The 18,384-nt window shown below is 23.2% G+C and overlaps 3 protein-coding genes across 3 annotated transcripts; all 3 read left to right on the top strand.

Moving 5' to 3' along the window:
* Positions 1-61: 61 nt before the first annotated feature.
* On the top strand, positions 62-18,383 carry LOC122860501 (methionine--tRNA ligase, mitochondrial). Its single transcript, XM_044164338.1, has 8 exons — positions 62-136; positions 216-351; positions 617-765; positions 16,418-16,534; positions 16,612-16,886; positions 16,949-17,416; positions 17,482-17,716; positions 17,782-18,383. The coding sequence occupies exons 4-8, from the start codon at positions 16,468-16,470 to the stop codon at positions 18,348-18,350; spliced, it is 1,614 nt and encodes a 537-aa protein (XP_044020273.1). The 5' UTR covers positions 62-136; positions 216-351; positions 617-765; positions 16,418-16,467; the 3' UTR covers positions 18,351-18,383.
* On the top strand, positions 6,629-12,226 carry LOC122860503. Its single transcript, XM_044164341.1, has 4 exons — positions 6,629-7,374; positions 9,465-9,734; positions 9,858-10,087; positions 11,496-12,226. Exons 1-4 carry the CDS (start codon positions 7,320-7,322, stop codon positions 11,835-11,837), a joined length of 897 nt encoding a protein of 298 aa, XP_044020276.1. The 5' UTR covers positions 6,629-7,319; the 3' UTR covers positions 11,838-12,226.
* LOC122860502 (ATP synthase mitochondrial F1 complex assembly factor 1) lies at positions 15,132-16,350 on the top strand. Its single transcript, XM_044164339.1, has 2 exons — positions 15,132-15,516; positions 15,580-16,350. The coding sequence occupies exons 1-2, from the start codon at positions 15,294-15,296 to the stop codon at positions 16,251-16,253; spliced, it is 897 nt and encodes a 298-aa protein (XP_044020274.1). The 5' UTR covers positions 15,132-15,293; the 3' UTR covers positions 16,254-16,350.
* Position 18,384: the final 1 nt, after the last annotated feature.

Genomic DNA, 18,384 nt, shown 5'->3' with positions numbered 1-18,384 from the left:
TTTGTTGTGATATTTAATATGAATTAATGATTGATTTAATTTATTTGTTTTTCTTTGTTAAAGACAATGTGAATTGCTCCAAAAAAATATATTCAAAGTGGTGTATCATCATTGAAGCTAGTCATGCTTGAACAAAGTGAGTTTTTATTTAAATTTTTGAATGAAAAAATCAATTACGTTGTTGAATAATTGTTTTATTTTTTTCTGTGTTACAGTTTCTGTTAATTTACTTGAGATACAGACATTTATAAATGCAGTGCTAAAATGATACATAAGTGATTTTGTGTACTAATTGAAATTACTGGTAACAAGATGTTTTGATGTTGATGATGTTGACAATAATAAACAGTGGTATGTCCTTTTTTAAAAAATATAATTAAACTGTAGCTTTGTAAATGATACAATTGAGTTAATTAATAGTACAATTAACTCAATTGTTTAATGATAAATTTAAAATTCGTCAAATGACAATAGTACATTTGTTTTCGTCCCATCTGTTGATGATAATACAGTAGACTTTAACTCAAAGTAATTTATTTAACTCCAAAACAATTTGTTGAACTTTTTAATTATTTTATCATTCACTAATATTGTTTTGTTTTAATTTTCATTGCAGGTTGCTGATAAATATTTGTGTTAATAATTATCAAAGTGCTTGTGTTGGTGAAATTGTGCTGTGTCTGTTGACAAATGATTTTAATTACTTGGATCTCTCTTGGATCACCTTGGATCTACTTGGATCTACGTGGGACCCCAATCTAAAAGGTATGTGGCAACGTGAGTCAGTTAGAAATAAACCCCATGGGAAAAGTGCACCATTGTCTTTGATTTATTTAAAAACTCTATGACAAATTTCATTGCCCAATATATTTTCTATTTTACAGGCAAAACTTGAATTGATTTTTTAATATTTTTTTAAAGACGATACATGTTATTTTTTTCAGCTATTTTTTTTTCCCCTTTTCAGGACAATTAGACAATCGAATTTATAATTTATTTAATTTATCATTGGATGCACTTTTCCACATTTTTTTATATTTAAATAAACCTGCTGCTTTGAGCGCAAATAAATTTTACATTTTTATTTTATCAAAGCGTTATGATAAAAATAAAAAACAATCGGTCATGTTTTATCGGATAAATGATTGATATTATTAAATTAATTTAAATAATTTCAATATCAAACAAGTGAGTGTGTAACAGCATTTTAATGCGAAAAAAAAAAAAACAAGAAATAGTAAAGAAAAAGTTAAGGATGAAGAAAGTTTGATATTGGCGATATCCCGATGGGATTATGAGGGACTCCCATCGGACAAGACAAAGTAAGTATATATTTTGATATGGTATAAGGTAAGAAAGATAATCAATCGTGAAGGGTAAACTGATATCTTATCAAAGTTAGTTCATCTTAACACGAAAGTTTGAAATGGGTCTTGGTTTTGAAGATGTGTATATATATGTATGTATTACTATCACAATCCATGTACCACAAATACATATTTCAAGTCCTTTACTTCTTTGTCTTTTGACAACTACCATGTGATACATGTGCACATGCAATTTCCGCTTTTACTTTATACACAATCAATGTCTCTATATTGCCTTAAACTTTCTCAATCAGAATTTGATATTTTCGAATTTATATATAATATACAACTATCAAACAACATGTGATTTAAAATGACAACAATATTATTTCAAGTTTAGTTTGTTGTTTCAATTTTTAGGGAGCTTTTTTTATTAAAATTTTTATCAACAGATTTTTTATAATCAATAGAAAAAATTCCATAACTGATCCCACTTGAAAAAAAAATATTTCTATGCATAAATTTCATTAAGTTTTGCTTCTATTATTTAGACAATACCTAAATATTATTATCCTGAAAGTTTTAAAATTTAATTTCAGTTATTTTTATTTTTTTTTTAATTTTGTATTTTCCGGAATCACTAGAAAAAATTCCATAATTTCGATAATTGATCCTACTTGAAAAAAAATATTTCTAAGCATAAATTTTATAAAGTTTTGCTTCTAGTATTTAGAAAATACCTAAATATTATTAACCTACGAATTTTAAAAATTAATTTCAATTATTTTTATTTTTTTTTTTTAATTTTAAATTTTTTTCAAAATTTAAATTACAAAATTTTACTACATTGATAATTGAAAATGTAGATAATATTAATAACTCTAGAAATTTTGAGTTAATCTATATTATCTAAACAAAAAACAAACTCATAAAAACAATAGACATATTAAATTATAATTTTTTCTTTTTTATTTCTTTTCCTAATTGGCTGATAGAAAACAAGACAACCTTTTTTTCATTCAATTTTTTTTTTATTCTATTTATATTTTTCGTAAAACTAGCAAACAGGATACTTATTTTGTTTCATTAAATCCCAGGTCACGTTGCCAAGAGGAATGATAGTGTTGCTTGGCTCAGTGACAGCTTCCAATCTCCGGTTCCTTAGACTTTTACTTGAGCCAAACAAGACAATTATATTTCGTATACACAAGTATCTATTATTTATGCAATAAAAACTCAAATAAAATTACATAATCACAATAAATAAATATTTAATTAAATTCAATAAAAAACGTTCAAGATTAATATTATTTATTTATACATTTATTTACAACAAAATTAAAAAAAAATTCAAAATAATAAAAATTGAAAATTCAACTATTTTCATTTATTCACAATACATAAATTATAATTTATTCATGCTATAAAATATTATAGCATACGTTTATATTTTTATTGTCAAAAAAAAAAAAATAATAATAATATTAACAAGAGGGGGAAAGGGGGTGAGTAATTTCCGTTCGTAATTCATGTCTATTTTAATATTTTTTTTCCTTGGATTTTCTTCTGGTGTTTCTTATTATTTTTTCATTCATTTTATTTTTCTTTGTTGAAACAACCCTCTACACCCACTTTTATCCTCATCATCCCCTTTTTCATTTTGATACTCGCACGAGCCTATATTTTCAATGTTTCTGCTCATTTTTTCCCCTAGGTGTAATGGACCTGAGAAACAGATAATTACCCTCCCTCACATTTATTCACCCGGTGAATTCTTTTATCCACAATTTTACTCAAACATGTCTCAATTTTTTTTTTTTTTTTTTTCTTTTTTAAATATAGAAAGTGAATAGAAAACTTCATTTTATATACTCATGAGGATTCAAATAATTTTTATTCCCCAAGGTTTACACTATTCTTCCATTTTATTTTATTTATATTTTTTTTTTTTCCTTTTTTTCAACATATTTTATTTATTTTATAATATACAAAAGAAAGTTAAATAAAAATTTTTAATAATAAAAATTTATCATATTCTGTTTGATTCAACAGGAAAAAAAGAAAAGTTTTTTTTTTTTTCTTTTATAATTTTTAGAATTAAATTAAATATATTTCTTTCATATTTTTTAATTGGCTTTGTAATTTTTTTTTTTATTTTCATAAAAATAAGCTTTATGAAAATTTATAAAAATGAAAAAGTCAAACTACATGATTATTAACCTTTAAAAAATGATATAAAAAAAAAAAAAAAATCATGTTAATTTAGAAATGACTTTGCGAGTTAAATGATCAGAGCAAAAATGATGAAATTTGTTGGTTTTTTTTTTTGCTTTTTTTATATGCTTCATAAAATGAAGACTAATCGACGTGAGTCATGTGAATGAGGGAATGTTAAATTATCTTTTGGAATGGACATTATCGAGGGGTTTTATTTATACGATGACTATACTTTCTATATAATATCGCATGTTTTTACTACACTCCCCGTTAACTTTATTTTATTTATTTTTTGTTTTTTAATTTTTATTTTTTTTATTATATTTTTCTACCCTTTGCGTGACTATTTGCACTACACATCAATTACAAATAAATAAAACAATTGGTTTTTTATTTATTTATAACAATTAATTAATTTCATTAATTTGCAATATTATTAAATAAACAATATTGATTATTGAGTGTTGGAAAAAGAATCAAATCATTTCTATAAATTTTTTTCGAAATGTAAAAATTAAAATTGATTTATTATATTTATATTGTTAATTATGTTGTTTATAAATTTTTATTATACATTGTCATTTGTCGTGTGTCTAGCTTAAAATTTTTCAAAGCTTTTATTGTTGATTTTGAATTCCGTAGGAAATTAAACCCAAGGGGGATTTATAGTGTAACTTGGGGGAGAGTCTTGCACGACTGTGACGTTTGGCCAATCAACAGAAAGATAAATTATTATATCGTACTGGCTATATACAATATTAACAATTTTTATTTGTACATGTATGTACATATATACTGACGAGACTTTTATATATATATTTTTTTTTGACAGCCATTTCTCTTGCCCTTGGGATTTTACGATCTTATGACACGCAAAATATCTGATCAGACCATATGAACAATTTCGTTCAATAAATTATTATTATTATTGTCTGGATTTTTTTTTTTTTTTTTCTCGAAAATATATCCTTAATTCTTAATCATCTATTTTGAAAATGATTTTTTTTTTGTCTATACTATTTATATTTTTTATATTATGTATAGACACAAAAAAATAATTTAATTTTAAAATTTCATTGGTGAAAAAATTTTGTGTATTATTTAGGTGATCTATAATTTTTATCATTTTTATTATCGGTATTTATTTAAATGTAGAAATATTTTTTTTTATATTCAAAAATTGATAAGTGTCCGGCGAATATTCCACTGTGGTTATTTTTTGAATTATTTTTATTGTTTGCACAGTATAATCTGTTGATTCATCAAAGCTTCACTGATCCTAAACCGTTTAAAATTATTTTTTTTTTTTAAATTTTCTACCTATCAATAGTACGATTTTTAAAATATATATAATCGCAGTTTAAATAGCGTAATTTCGATATAGAAAAATTGATAGCCTTTTTGAAAAAAAATCAAATAATATTCGCCACATTTTTTTTTTTTTTGATAATATTTCTATTCGCTGTGCCAATTCAAAAAGAAATTATATTTTCTATAGCAATGACAATCGTTCTTTCTACAATATAGAATTAATTTTTTTCTAAAAATATAAATAATAAATTTTTAAAATTATAAATTGTCAATGTATACTTATAGAAATTTTTTTTTCTATTAATAAATAATTTCTTTGTTGCATGGTGCATGTATTTTTTTTTCTTTATCATTTTAAAATTTATCAATTGATAAGTTTGCTTTGAGACGCATGCATGTATACATATATACATTATTACATGAAAGCAGCACTATACTATGCACCACCATCAGGTGGGGTAGTTTATACATACACATATATATTATATACCTATATATTTATTTATAAGGTACACGTGGAGCGACTAAGAGGTTGCTTTTAAGGATATAAAATACGTTTATGTTATCATGTATATGTACTTTTTTTTCTTCATCCACTCGTGGACTTCCCCAAAGTCCTCGTAACCTGACACAGGCCTTTTAAAAAAATAAAATAATATAAAAAAAAAAAAAAAAAGAAATAGCTGTCATGACCTATTTGTTTTATTTATTCATATATATTTTTTTTATTTATTTATTTCACGATTTAATGGCAATAGTTATCGATAAAAAAAAATCCATTTGAATTTTATTTTCAAATTAATATTTGATTGATTTGTAAAGAAAATATTTGCGGAAAAAAAATTCACCAAAAATGATCTATTTTAATTTTTGTTTATTATAAAATATATTTTAACGGTTTCATAAAGTTTTTTTTTGAATTGATTTATCTTGTATAGTAGTAATATAAAATAACGCACTTTTCAACAAAATATGTTTTTTATTTTTTGAATTTTCTATAAAATTTTTTACAAGTTTGATCTTTTTTTTCAATATAAAACTTGTGTTTTATGGACTGTATTACTCGAGTCATGGTGTTGTAAAAGTGACGGGGCTAAGTGAAGAAAGTAGAGGGTTCTTACGATCTGTTGAATATTTAAATTTTAAAACGAGTATAGGTAAAAAAAAAAAAAGTAGCTTCTTTTTTCCTCTAAAATATATCAATTATTTTGTGCAACAAAAAAGAAAAATAAATTACACCAACATATAGTATTTTTTCAAAAGAAAAAAAATGACTAAAAATAAATTTACAAAAAGAAATACATAGCGGTGAAGTTAAAACGTGGCAAGTAACAAATAGAAATGACTTTCTTTGGGTTTTTTTAAAAAAAAAAAAAAACATAAAGACTCGGTAAACAGATTCTAAATGAGCTTCATCATGAATGGATACATGTGAACTCGAAAAAACTAAAATAAAAAAAAGCTCCAGCCTTTGTACAAATGCGAATATAATCTCACTAGCTTTGCTAAGCTTTTTTTTTTAAATTATAATTATTTTTTTTTCCCCATTTCTTTTACCATTATTTCAGTTAAATTATACTTTTTGATCAGGTAAAATGAAAATTGTATTATTTTTACTTTGATTATATATTTTTTTCGAGCTTTTTTTTGTATTTTATAATTTAATGTGAGTGAGGGTATTATTTGGCGCTTATATAGAAATTCAGAATATACAATTTATAAATTTTTATGAGCATGCGCGAAATTATTTTACCCGCGTATGTACAATACTGGTCTTCCATGTGGTTCAATTCTATCGTTCTCCAGCCTTTGGAGACACAACGAGTCATACTTAAACAATCATAAAAAATATATATATTTTTTTTTATCTAAATATCTTGAATTGTTATAAATAAAAGTAAAAAAATCAACGGAAAATCCTAAAATCAAACCAAGTGAAGCTAAAAAAATCGTTTTTTTTTTTTCTTTTCTTAATTTTTTTTCTTTAAAAGAACTTTTTTACATTATTATTAATAATAATGTAATGGAATTATTAATTATTATAAAATTTTCTTGAAAATTTTTATTACAAAACTTTAATTGTGTTTTTTTTTTTAAATTTAATTTTCATTGTAATTAAAAAAGTATAATTTTAAGTGATTCTTTAAAAAATGGTTTTAATAAAATACAATGATAATTTAAATAGTCATACAAAAAGTTTAATAATAAAGAAAAAAAAAATTTAATTGAAGAAGAACAGTCGTCAGTGAACCTTGAGTAAAACTCGACAAACGAAATTAATTAACTCTTACGAATTATTTTCTGGAATAATTTTAGTTGTGTGTTTGTGTGTGTGTGTGTATATAAAATTTAATATAATACATTAATATTATTATTAACTAAAGTTATTAAAATTATATATCATTATTCATTATTATTGTTATTATTTTGTTAATAATTATTTAATGTTTATTCAGTGAAAATATTTTCGAAAGTCTGACCAAAATGCGACTACGACTACTAGTTTTTTTCATAATTTTCATTGAAAATTATTTAACAGGTAATTAAATTTATTATACATAAAATAATTTAATTATTATAATGAAAAAAAATTTTAATTACATTAATTATAATAATTTTTTTATGATCAAAAAAAAAAAAAATAAAAATTAGGTTATTTTAATTCATAAACACACACATTTTTATATTGTGTTTAAAAAAAAAAGCTTTTTAATTATATTAAACTAATTTTGAAGGTAATTATAATATCTTTTTTTATAATTAAAACAAACAAAAATAGATAAAATATATCTTGTTATTTTAATCTACAAAAAACACATTGAAAAAAAAAATTAAATTAATTTTTAGATTAACAATTATAATAGTAAAAAAAAAATCAATAAAAATCAAATAGTAAAGTTAAAAGAAAATAGTAATTATATTAATTAAATTTTCAAATCAATTTTAATAATTTTTTGATGATTTAAACAAACAAAATAGGTCGAAATTGAATTTAATTATTTGAAAAAATTTTAATAATCAAATTCAGCTGAAATTATTCTAAACAGTAATAATACGAGCTTTGATTAAATATCAATATTAATACCCTCTGTATACCAAAAATGATCAATTACAAATCAGCATACACTATAGTTATTAAATATAAACAAGCCAATCGAAAATTTAAGTACACACTCATTAATACACTATGAATACAAACTAAAGTAGCTTTCAAAAAGCTTCAAAAGAATCGAACAAAAAAAAACAGTTTGTATATTCTTTTTTTCAAAAAATAACATGAAAACAAAACTAACAAATAAATAATTAATTTAAAAAAAAAAAGCGCGTATATATGCATAAGAACGATAAGGGGACTCTTGAGGACAAAACAATGAAAATCCATGCTTAGTGCTCAGCAATAATTAACAATAGAATCGTAATTGAGACACATTCTGTTTGGCTTTATTATAAATTGTATGTGAATTTAATACATACGTCAATCTCTGTGTCGGCATTGTCGACCAATATAAATTATAACATAGCGGACGTTCATTCATTTTTATTATTTAATACATTGCATTTTTTTTTTTTTTTCTTATTTATATATTTTGAATTTTTTTCTACTTAAAAAATAAATAATTTAATATATATAATTAAAATAATAAAATATTTTTTTTTTGCTTTTTTTGTTACTGCTAAATACTTGACATGACTTTAAGTACCATCAAATTATTATTATTATTATTATTACTGTTAATTATTATTCATTTTTAAAAAAATAAATTTCTTAATTTTTGTCGAGTAAATTCTTTATTTTTTTGTGCCATTTAGGTTTTGCTGCAGTGATGCACAATATATGTGGTATATTTTATTTAAAAAAATATTGTTCGTTTAATTTGTCATGTATTGGTGACCCTTGTTATATATAATATAATATAATATAGCCGAGAAAGAGACTTTCATCAACTATGTTCAAACAACTGGCGACTGGCGACTTACCACTTGACTTTGTGACCCTCCCACATCTTGTTTTCAACGTTATACTCATTTATTCTACTTGACTAACCAAGATGTCTTATTAAAAATTTTATTAATATTATTATTATTGTTATCATTTTTATTTATATATTTTTTTTTTATTTAAACTACTTGTTCTAATTTTTTTTTTTTTTCTTTCAACAATGTGTTGCTTGTTGATTTTATTGATGAGCATTTTATAATTTATTATTTTTTTATTTTTAAGTTATGTATATTATTTTACTTTAATAGACAAAATAATTTATTATTATTTTTTATTAACATGTCTTTTTAACTACTTGGTATTTTTATTTTTTTTAATTTTCTTAAATTGTTTTAAATTATTTTATATTGATGAGCGTGTGTTATTAATTATTATATTATTTAAACCCGCGTAGTCTCGTTTATTCTTTTGACAAAGAAATATCATTATTATTTTTTTAATGGTTATTTGATAATTTAAATAATTCCGATAAATATATAATATTGGTATTTTTTTATATGATAATATATAAACACTGTGTCACCATTGACCAATTGCAGTTGAGATAAAAAATTCCTTTAATTATCGAATATATAATTTTTCTATATACTTGATTAAATTTTTAATAAAATGTAAATTATTATTTATAGGTAAATGTTTAAAAATGGTAGAATTGAAAGTACCAAATATCATTGATCCAAGAGAAGAAAAAGTAAAATTATATTGCAATTATGAGCTTGATGCTGGTGAAAAATTATATTCAATAAAATGGTACAAAGATACAAATGAATTTTATCGTTTTATGCCAGATGCAAATCCATCTGGTGTAGATTTTCATGTTGATGATATTCAAGTTGATATTATTGATAGCAATGATAAAGTAATAACTTTAATACAAAATTTGGATATATTAAATTATGGTAAATATGATAAATTAAATATTTTTTTTCAAAAATAAAATTTACATATGACACATGTGTCGTATGATGATAAGTTTTGTGTTAAATTAATATAATAATGATAATAATAATATTTGAATATAGAGACAAGTGGTCTAGCTGGATCATATGCTTGTGAGGTCTCAACAGATGCACCAACTTTTCATATGAAGTTTGACGTTGCCAATATGAGTATAGCTGTTTTACCACAACGTGATCCTGCCCTGGAGGGTTTACGTTCACACTATGATGATGGTGATATTCTTGAAGCTCAATGCACATCATCACCAAGTTTTCCATCAGCTAAACTTGCATTTTATATCAATGATATTGAGGTAAATTATATATATATTTGTTATTAGTTGATTAAATTATTCATTTATTTTCTATTTACTTTGCTATTTTTCAATCAATTAAATTATTTTCTATTTATTTGGTTATTCATTGATTTATTTATTCAAATAGTCAAGATTAATTACAAAGCTATAAAACAAATAGCAGTATTAAATTAAATTACAAATAATTTTTTTTCTTTTATTTTTTAATATAAGTACCTGTTGATGTTTTTATAAATTTATCAAGTTATAATAATGGGCTGTTTGATATTATAGCAAATAATGAATATTATGTTTTCATTATAATCATATTGATCTTGTATTGTTAAAGTTTTTGTTTGTTTGTTTTTATTTATATATATTTTTAACCATAAAACGCTGGGATAAGTTGTAAACTTTTAGTCTCTATTCATCTGTATTATATATAATACAGATTCTATAAATTTTCTCCTAAGCTGGCATTAAAGTTTTCACAAGTAAATGAAAACAAAAAACTTTTCATTTAAAGTTACCATATAAATATTATATATATATTTTTTCAAAGCATTAATGGGAATAATTAATTAATACTTTTATCATATTTTTCTTTTTTTTTTTTCAATATTAATATTTATTTTATATATCTATTTCTTTTTTTTTTTTAATGCAAATTTTGAAATGACCTCGTTAAGTAAATCTAGAGAACAATCTTTATTATAAAGTTTTTGAATTTTAAAGAGTTTAAAAATTTTTTTTTTCTACTCTTTATTTTTATTAAAATAATTAAAATAAAAAAAATTTTTTTTTATTTCCCAATTAATTAATATTTAATAATTATATTTTAATTATAAATTTGAATATATATTTTTTTTTTATTTTATAAAATCATCATTAGCAAACTTTTGATTTATTTTTTGAGGAATTTTTTTTTTTTTCTCTGGCTTTTTATTTTCAATTTAAAGATATATTATAATTTTTAAAAAATGGGATGATATTTTTTGTCGTATTACCAACAAACAGGCTCAACTTTGAAAAAAAAAAAAAGTATATATGATTTGTGTTTTAGGTATTAAAATAAAAAAGGCCTATGTCAACAAAAATAAATTTTTTTCTTGTTGGATTTTTTTTTAATTGTTAAAAAACAACTGGTCTTGTGGATATATGCCCTTTTTGTTATGAAAAATTTATTTTTAATAATAGAAAAAAGGCTTATCTCCAGGAGAGATTCTCCACAGGCATATGCCTTTTTTTTTTTTAAATTAATAACTGATAGAAATAAAATTAAAAATCCTTTAGTTCAATTTCGAAATTTTCGGTAGTTGGATTTTTTTATTAGTAGAAAGCAATGATAATTTTATATTTAAATTTAAATTAATTAATGAAGCTATACAATGATACATGTGTTGAATTGTTATGTTTATATTTATAGGTAAAAAAATCACTGACAAGAGAACTCCCTGGTGTGGGACTTGCTGGAGGAAATCTTTCAATGACACGTCTTGGTTTGTCATTGCCACTTGTACAACGTTATTTTAAGCCATCTGGAAATCTTCGTCTAACTTGTAAATCAATCTTGCCAGGAATATCAGGCTCTAAATCTCGTGAGACCAGTACAATTATTTCACTTGGAACAAACAATGAGAGACTTGCACAAGAGGCAAAAGTATCAATCTCATCACCATCATCATCATCATCATCATCAAATAAATATTATTTTAATAATCATTTACTCAGTGTTATATTAATCAATATAATTATTATTAAAATTTAATAATTACTTTAATTAATTCAAAAAGCAATATAATTGTAAATATTTTTTATCATCTTCATTAATTCATATTTTTTTTTCCTTCTTAAAATATAAGTATATTTTAAAAAATAAATATTTTCTTCTCATTATTATATCATAATTATTTTCATTGATTTACTGTCTAAATTTTTTTTTTTTTTGTTTTGTTTATGAACATGAAAAAGAAATAATTCAACTAATTTTATTTAATCTCACCCCAAAATTATTTTATCATCACGAAAATCTCTGAAGAAAAAAAAATAAAAATAAATAAAATTATTCAACACCTGTAATAGAAAAAAAAACAAAAAATTCTAAAATTAAATATAAATGAAATAAAATAAAGATCATTATGTTATAGTAAAGTGAAATTTAAAGCTATGACTTTGTAGAGTTGAATCTAGGGATTCAACTTTAAGGGTTTCAGGATTTAGTTATAGAAATATATAGCTTTCGAAATAGGCAACGTTAACTAAATTGAAATGGCTTGCATTCCATGTCATGCGCACTTTTAAAAATAATCTTTTTATTATATTTTTTTTTATCTAATTTCACCTTCTCTTTTTCTCGTTATTTCTTTAGTCTTTATTTTTTTTCATTTTTACTTTTATTTTTTCATCATCAGATACGTGAAATCGCACGTGGTCGGATTAAGCACGATAGTGCTTTTTTAATTTTATTTTTCAACCTCATATTCTTCTTTTTTTTAATCATTTTTTTTTCTACTAAAATTATTAATTTTATTTTATCCTGGTGGTGGTGATTCTTTTTTTTTTTTGTTTTTTTTTTATTTATTTTCGTCGATTTGGCAATAAAAGTTTTGCTTAAATGGCAAAGGACACACTTTGAATATTCATGAGGTGTTTTAATTACGCAAAATAATCCATTGAAAATATATTGAAAGGTGTGTGTGTTGTGGGTGGGTGGCTGGGTGTGTAAAAGGGTGGAAAATTTGCCTGCAAAATGAAACTTGTACAGATAGGCATATTATATATAGAATATAATAGGTAAATTTTATGTATATATATATTAAACACTTTTGAAGCAGTTGGCAACCCCCGAGAATTGTTAGCTGCAGGCTGTTTAACTTTGCCCAGTGTGTGCCACCACAATTTTACCTACTTGACTCAACCAAATGTAACCAGTCGCCTCTGGGCCACTACTACCATTTGTATTGCACACTGTATTATCCCACTGGTTTTATCATACGTGACGTGATTCTATTTCACTTTGTTACACTACACACATTTATATTATATTAAGAATTATTATCTCACTTGACTATTTCATTGCGCTACATCTCCATATGCATGATGATATTTATTTTTTTTTTAAATATCATACAATTGTCATTTTATGAACAAAAAAATTATTGTTTTTTTTTTTTTTTGTTATAATTTCCGTTTTTATAATAGTAGAAAAAATTTATTTTTTTTATTTGATTCAAATACGGAAATTGATTCTTGTAATTTTTTCTATAATTACAAAGCAATATTTAAATAATTGTTTTTAAATTATAAAAAATAAATATTGATAATTTTTAAATTTAAATTATTTATTTTAAATGAAATTTTAATTATTATTTAAAGATTTTTTTTATATTTTTTTGATGCATCAACAGATAAATACCATATAAATTCTATTTTCAAAATTTTATATTCCTTAAAAAATTCTACCAAGAAAATTGGATCACTAACTTTTTTTCAAAATTTATAGAGCAAATAGAAACAGGCTTAAACTATTTTCAAAAAAATTTTCATCTTAGACCAAGTATTATTTTTCGCTAAATAAAAAAAAAACCCTTTTCTTTTAATTTCTGTCAAAAGAAAGCAGAATAATAGATTTAGATTTGATGATGATTAAATTACCATCAGCGTGTTTATTATAAAATAAAATACATAAAACATCAATTGTAATAAGTACTTGAAATACCTTTTATATATATTGAATATCCAATTCTTGCCAAACAATTCAAAAGGTTTTCAATGTTTTTTTAAAATACTCAAAAGAAAACTATCTAGACCGATAAAAGCCGGATTGAGGTGACTAATCCTTGTCCTAGATGTTCTCTCTGGACCCTCATGCTTCATGACTCACTTTGAAAAGTAAATACTATTGAAAATTTATTCCTTGCTTATTTTTTTTTTTTTTATATTTGCACAATATTTATTTTCAAAACTTTTATTTTTCTTAAATTTTAATTCAAAAATTACACACATATCTTCAGGGGATAATTAACATTTACTTTGTAATAAAATTTATTTATTAAAATAATGAAAACCAAATCCTTTATTTTAATTTCAATTTGCATTATTCAAACTTTATAATATTATACCAAGTAGAAAATTATTTTATGAGGCAATAAATTATCCAAATTAAATGAAATATAATTAAATACAAAAAAAAATACATATAAATATTAAAAATTAAAAAGAAAATCAATGGAAAAATTAAAATTTACTTTTCTTTTTTTTTTTTATTTGTCAATTTTTAAATTAACAAGACTTAGTGAAAAAAAAAATTAATTTTGATTAAAAATCAAAGTGCCACATGTATAACAATTTAATAATGAAAAAAAAAAAAATTATTTAAATTTAAATTTTCTATATTTAAATTTAGTATTTTGATTTAATTATTTTTTAATAATGTATCAGTGTAAAACAATTTAAAATTAAAAAATTGTTGTCACTGCAAAATATCGGCATAAATTGTGGCAAGTATAGAAAACGTGAATGATACTTATCAGAATGACATCAGAAAGTTCGCATTTTCTTCAGTGTCTTTGAAATTTTCAGGTATGTACTCAAGAAAAGTTGTTCATCTCAGTTCATCTCTCTTGGTTCTTACCAAACTATCTGAGTATATCGATATATATACATATACTTGATTGTCACATGATGACTATTTCTTATCGTCATCTTGCTTGAGCGCTTTTCAATGCTCTTGATATATCGCACGTAGCTTTATTCATTCGTGCATAACATTAAACCTTTCACACTTATCTATCCTTTCTTTCTTTTTTTTTTTGGCTGTTTTTTAAATTCCCCATATATATCAAAAATATATATGAGCTTTTAATTCACTTTAAAAATTGCCTGTTATGATGTGCACATTGCCACACCCATCATTCTGTCGTCGGTCGTCACCCCACCTCCACCACCCACTATAATTATGCAAATTGTGAAAACATTTATAACTTTTTTTTTTTCAACTTGAAAATGCATTGTCAGCAGAGTGATAGTTTTTAAATTTAATAGTTTATTTTCCTCCTTTTTATATTGGAGGAAAATTTTCTTGTTAATCGACTGTTGTTGGAGAAAAATTCAAGTAGAAATTCGTAGAAGGCACCACATGATAGTCTTGAAATCTAACCTTAAAAAAAATTGATCATCAAGAAGACAACAAATTTGTGGGTCAATTTATTTATTTAATAAATAAATGGCAATTAGTTTTTGTCGATTGAGTAGTGGTACATTAAATAATTTGTACAAAAACTCAAGATACATCATGACAACACCAACAGCAAGAGCTAAAAATTTACTTGATTCTGTAAAAGATAATCCATACTTTACCAAGTATGCCAAGGCAATAACAAAATTACAAGAAACAAATCCAGAAGATTTTGTTGCACGTATTGAAGCAAAACAAGCATTAGAAAAAAGTAAGCTTTATTATTTCGATTATTAACTATTAAAATAATTAATTAAAAATATTTATTTTACAGAAAATCGTGAAGAAGCTAAAAAATTTAAAAATGATGCATCAGCAAAGCCAAAATTATCAGAACATATGCAAAAGAAAAAAGCACTGTTGTCTGATATAATGAAGGTTGAATTATTAGAAAATAAAGGCAAGCAAGAAATAACAGATATTTGGATTAATTATCATAAAAATAAAGATTGTATTTCTGGTATATTAGAGCCACATGTATTTGATAAATTAATTGATAATGGATTAAAGTATCCAACGTTTATTCTTCCATTACCACGTGAAAATGGTTATGAATTTATATTAGTACAATTTTCAAACAATGAAATACACATGACACCACTATTATGGTACCAAACACACAAAGAAAATGCACCAGAATGCATGACAATTGTTCACTACGAAGATTTTAAAGAATCAAAAAATGTTGTGTTGATGCGTGGACAATTTGATATCAAATCAATAAGTGTACAAGAAGCACAATGTCTTGCAAATCAATTACAATTATATTATACAACTGATAATGATACTCGTTTAAATATTCTTAAAACTTTTAATCAACGTCCAGATGAATTTAAACATATGGATTTAATAAAACAATTGGAAAGCATTGAACTTTTTACTAATGATAATAAAAATAGTAGTGATGATGTTGATGATGTTAAAAAAATTATCGAAAAGAAACAATAAATTTTAAATAATATTATATGTAATGTGATAGAAAATTTATTCAATAAAAGAAACAATTAATCAATTTTATTGTTGATTGATTTAAAATAGCAATAAATTAGAATTTTTAATTTTATTAATTAGATTATAAATTAATTGTTTTTATTTGTCTTTTTTTTTCGTAGCTAATTTAATCAAACCTTGGAATACCTATTGGAATCAAAGACAATTACGAATGTATTGTCATTCATCAAATAATAAAAATGCTTACATAACAACTCCAATATTTTACGTAAATGCTGGTACATATAAAAATAATTACTAAATTATATTGTGATTTTTATGTAAATGATATATTAATTAATGATGATTTAATTAGGACCACATCTTGGACATCTTTACAGTGCAGCATTGGCTGATGCATTAGCAAAGTATCATGAAATGCATAATTATAAAGTATTTTTTTCAACTGGTACTGATGAGCATGGTAATAAAGTACGTGATGCTGCATTGTTAAATAAATTATCACCAAAAAATTATTGTGATAATATATCATTGATGTTTAAAAGTATGTGTGATAATTTTGGAGTTGATTATACAAATTTCATAAGAACAACTGATGAAAAACATCAATTGGGTGTACAGCAATTTTGGGTAAGTAAAAAATTTATTTTATAAATTATTTAACATTTGATTTAAGTAATTTTTTTGTCTAGAAAAATCTTGATGATGGTGGACATATTTATAAAGGCAAATATTCCGGATGGTATTGTTTATCAGATGAAGCATTTGTTCCAACAAATGAACTTGAAGAAATTAAACAATCAAATGGAATTGTACAAAAAATATCTTCATCATCTGGTAATACAGTTGAATGGATGGAAGAAGAAAATTATAAATTTAAATTAAGTAATTTCCAAGATGATTTAAAATATTGGCTTAAAGATTTATCAGTTGTTAAGCCAATTAAATATCATAAAATATTGTTGTCAATGATTGATGAAGGCTCAGCTATGAATGACTTGAGTATATCAAGACCAACATCGCGAGCACCTTGGGGTATTAATGTACCAAATGATGATTCACAAACAATTTATGTTTGGCTTGATGCACTTGTTAATTATTTAACATCACTTGGTTATCCTGATGATAAATATAAAAATTATTGGCCACCTACTATTCAAGTTAGTACAAATTTACTATTTTTTCTATTTAATTTGAACAATTGATTTGATTTTATGTATTTCAGGTAATTGGTAAAGATATATTAAAATTTCATGGAATTTATTGGCCAGCTTTTCTGATAGCTTCTGGATTAGAACCACCAAAAACTTTACTTTGTCATTCACATTGGACAGTTAATGATGAAAAAATGTCAAAATCAAAAGGCAATGTTGTTGTTCCTGATGATGCTGCTGTTAAATTTACCAATGAAGGCTTAAGATATTTTTTATTACGAGAAGCTGTTCCTCACAATGATGGCAGTAAGTTAAATCACCTTGTTAAAAAATATTAAAAATATAAAATAACTAATATAATTGTTTTACAGATTATAATGAGGATAAAGTTAGAAAAATATTAAACACAGAATTAGCAGATACACTGGGTAATTTAGTCAGTAGATGTATGGGAAAAATTGTAAATCCTCAAGGAATAATACCACAACTTGATGATAAACATTTGCAATTATTAAAATCAAATGATGCAATTAATCTTGTTAATAGTTTAAAATCATTATCATCATTAACTCAAGAAGCTTATGAAGATTTTAATCTTCATCATGTCGTTGATTTTACAATGAACAGTCTTAGGCTATCAAATAAAATGATTGAAACACACAAACCATGGGAACTTGTTAAAAATATTAATGAAAATAATAATTTTAATAAATTAGAAGCTGTACTTGCACTTGGTCTTGAATCAGTACGTATTAGCTCACTAATTCTCAATCCAATTATACCAAAATTAACATCAAATTTACTGGATTATCTTCAAGTTCCAATTGATGCTAGAAAATGGAATAATACAAATTTTTTAATAACTGGAAAATTAAAAGATCATCGTTATCAAAATGATGATGTTAAAAATATGATATTTTTTAAAAAACTTAAATTATAAATTGTCGAATAAATATTATTGTTCATGTTTTTTA

This window comes from Aphidius gifuensis, linkage group LG1 (genome assembly GCF_014905175.1).
Source record: "Aphidius gifuensis isolate YNYX2018 linkage group LG1, ASM1490517v1, whole genome shotgun sequence".
In the NCBI taxonomy this organism is placed as follows: Eukaryota; Metazoa; Arthropoda; class Insecta; order Hymenoptera; family Braconidae; genus Aphidius; species Aphidius gifuensis.
The sequence above is the reverse complement of the archived record's forward strand: the minus strand, read 5'-3'. Positions and strand labels throughout refer to the sequence as shown.

What these genes read in the sequence shown, in the direction of transcription:
- LOC122860503 (XM_044164341.1), top strand. Translation starts at nt 7,320, where the DNA reads ATGCGACTACGACTACTAGTTTTTTTCATAATTTTCATTGAAAATTAT. An exon ending in CATTGAAAATTATTTAACAG is followed by an intron (nt 7,375 to 9,464) that starts GTAATTAAATTT and finishes TATTATTTATAG; the next exon opens with GTAAATGTTTAAAAATGGTA. An exon ending in TTTGGATATATTAAATTATG is followed by an intron (nt 9,735 to 9,857) that starts GTAAATATGATA and finishes ATTTGAATATAG; the next exon opens with AGACAAGTGGTCTAGCTGGA.
- LOC122860502 (XM_044164339.1), top strand. Translation starts at nt 15,294, where the DNA reads ATGGCAATTAGTTTTTGTCGATTGAGTAGTGGTACATTAAATAATTTG. An exon ending in AAAACAAGCATTAGAAAAAA is followed by an intron (nt 15,517 to 15,579) that starts GTAAGCTTTATT and finishes TTTATTTTACAG; the next exon opens with AAAATCGTGAAGAAGCTAAA.
- LOC122860501 (XM_044164338.1), top strand. Translation starts at nt 16,468, where the DNA reads ATGTATTGTCATTCATCAAATAATAAAAATGCTTACATAACAACTCCA. An exon ending in AATATTTTACGTAAATGCTG is followed by an intron (nt 16,535 to 16,611) that starts GTACATATAAAA and finishes TGATTTAATTAG; the next exon opens with GACCACATCTTGGACATCTT. An exon ending in TGTTCCTCACAATGATGGCA is followed by an intron (nt 17,717 to 17,781) that starts GTAAGTTAAATC and finishes ATTGTTTTACAG; the next exon opens with ATTATAATGAGGATAAAGTT.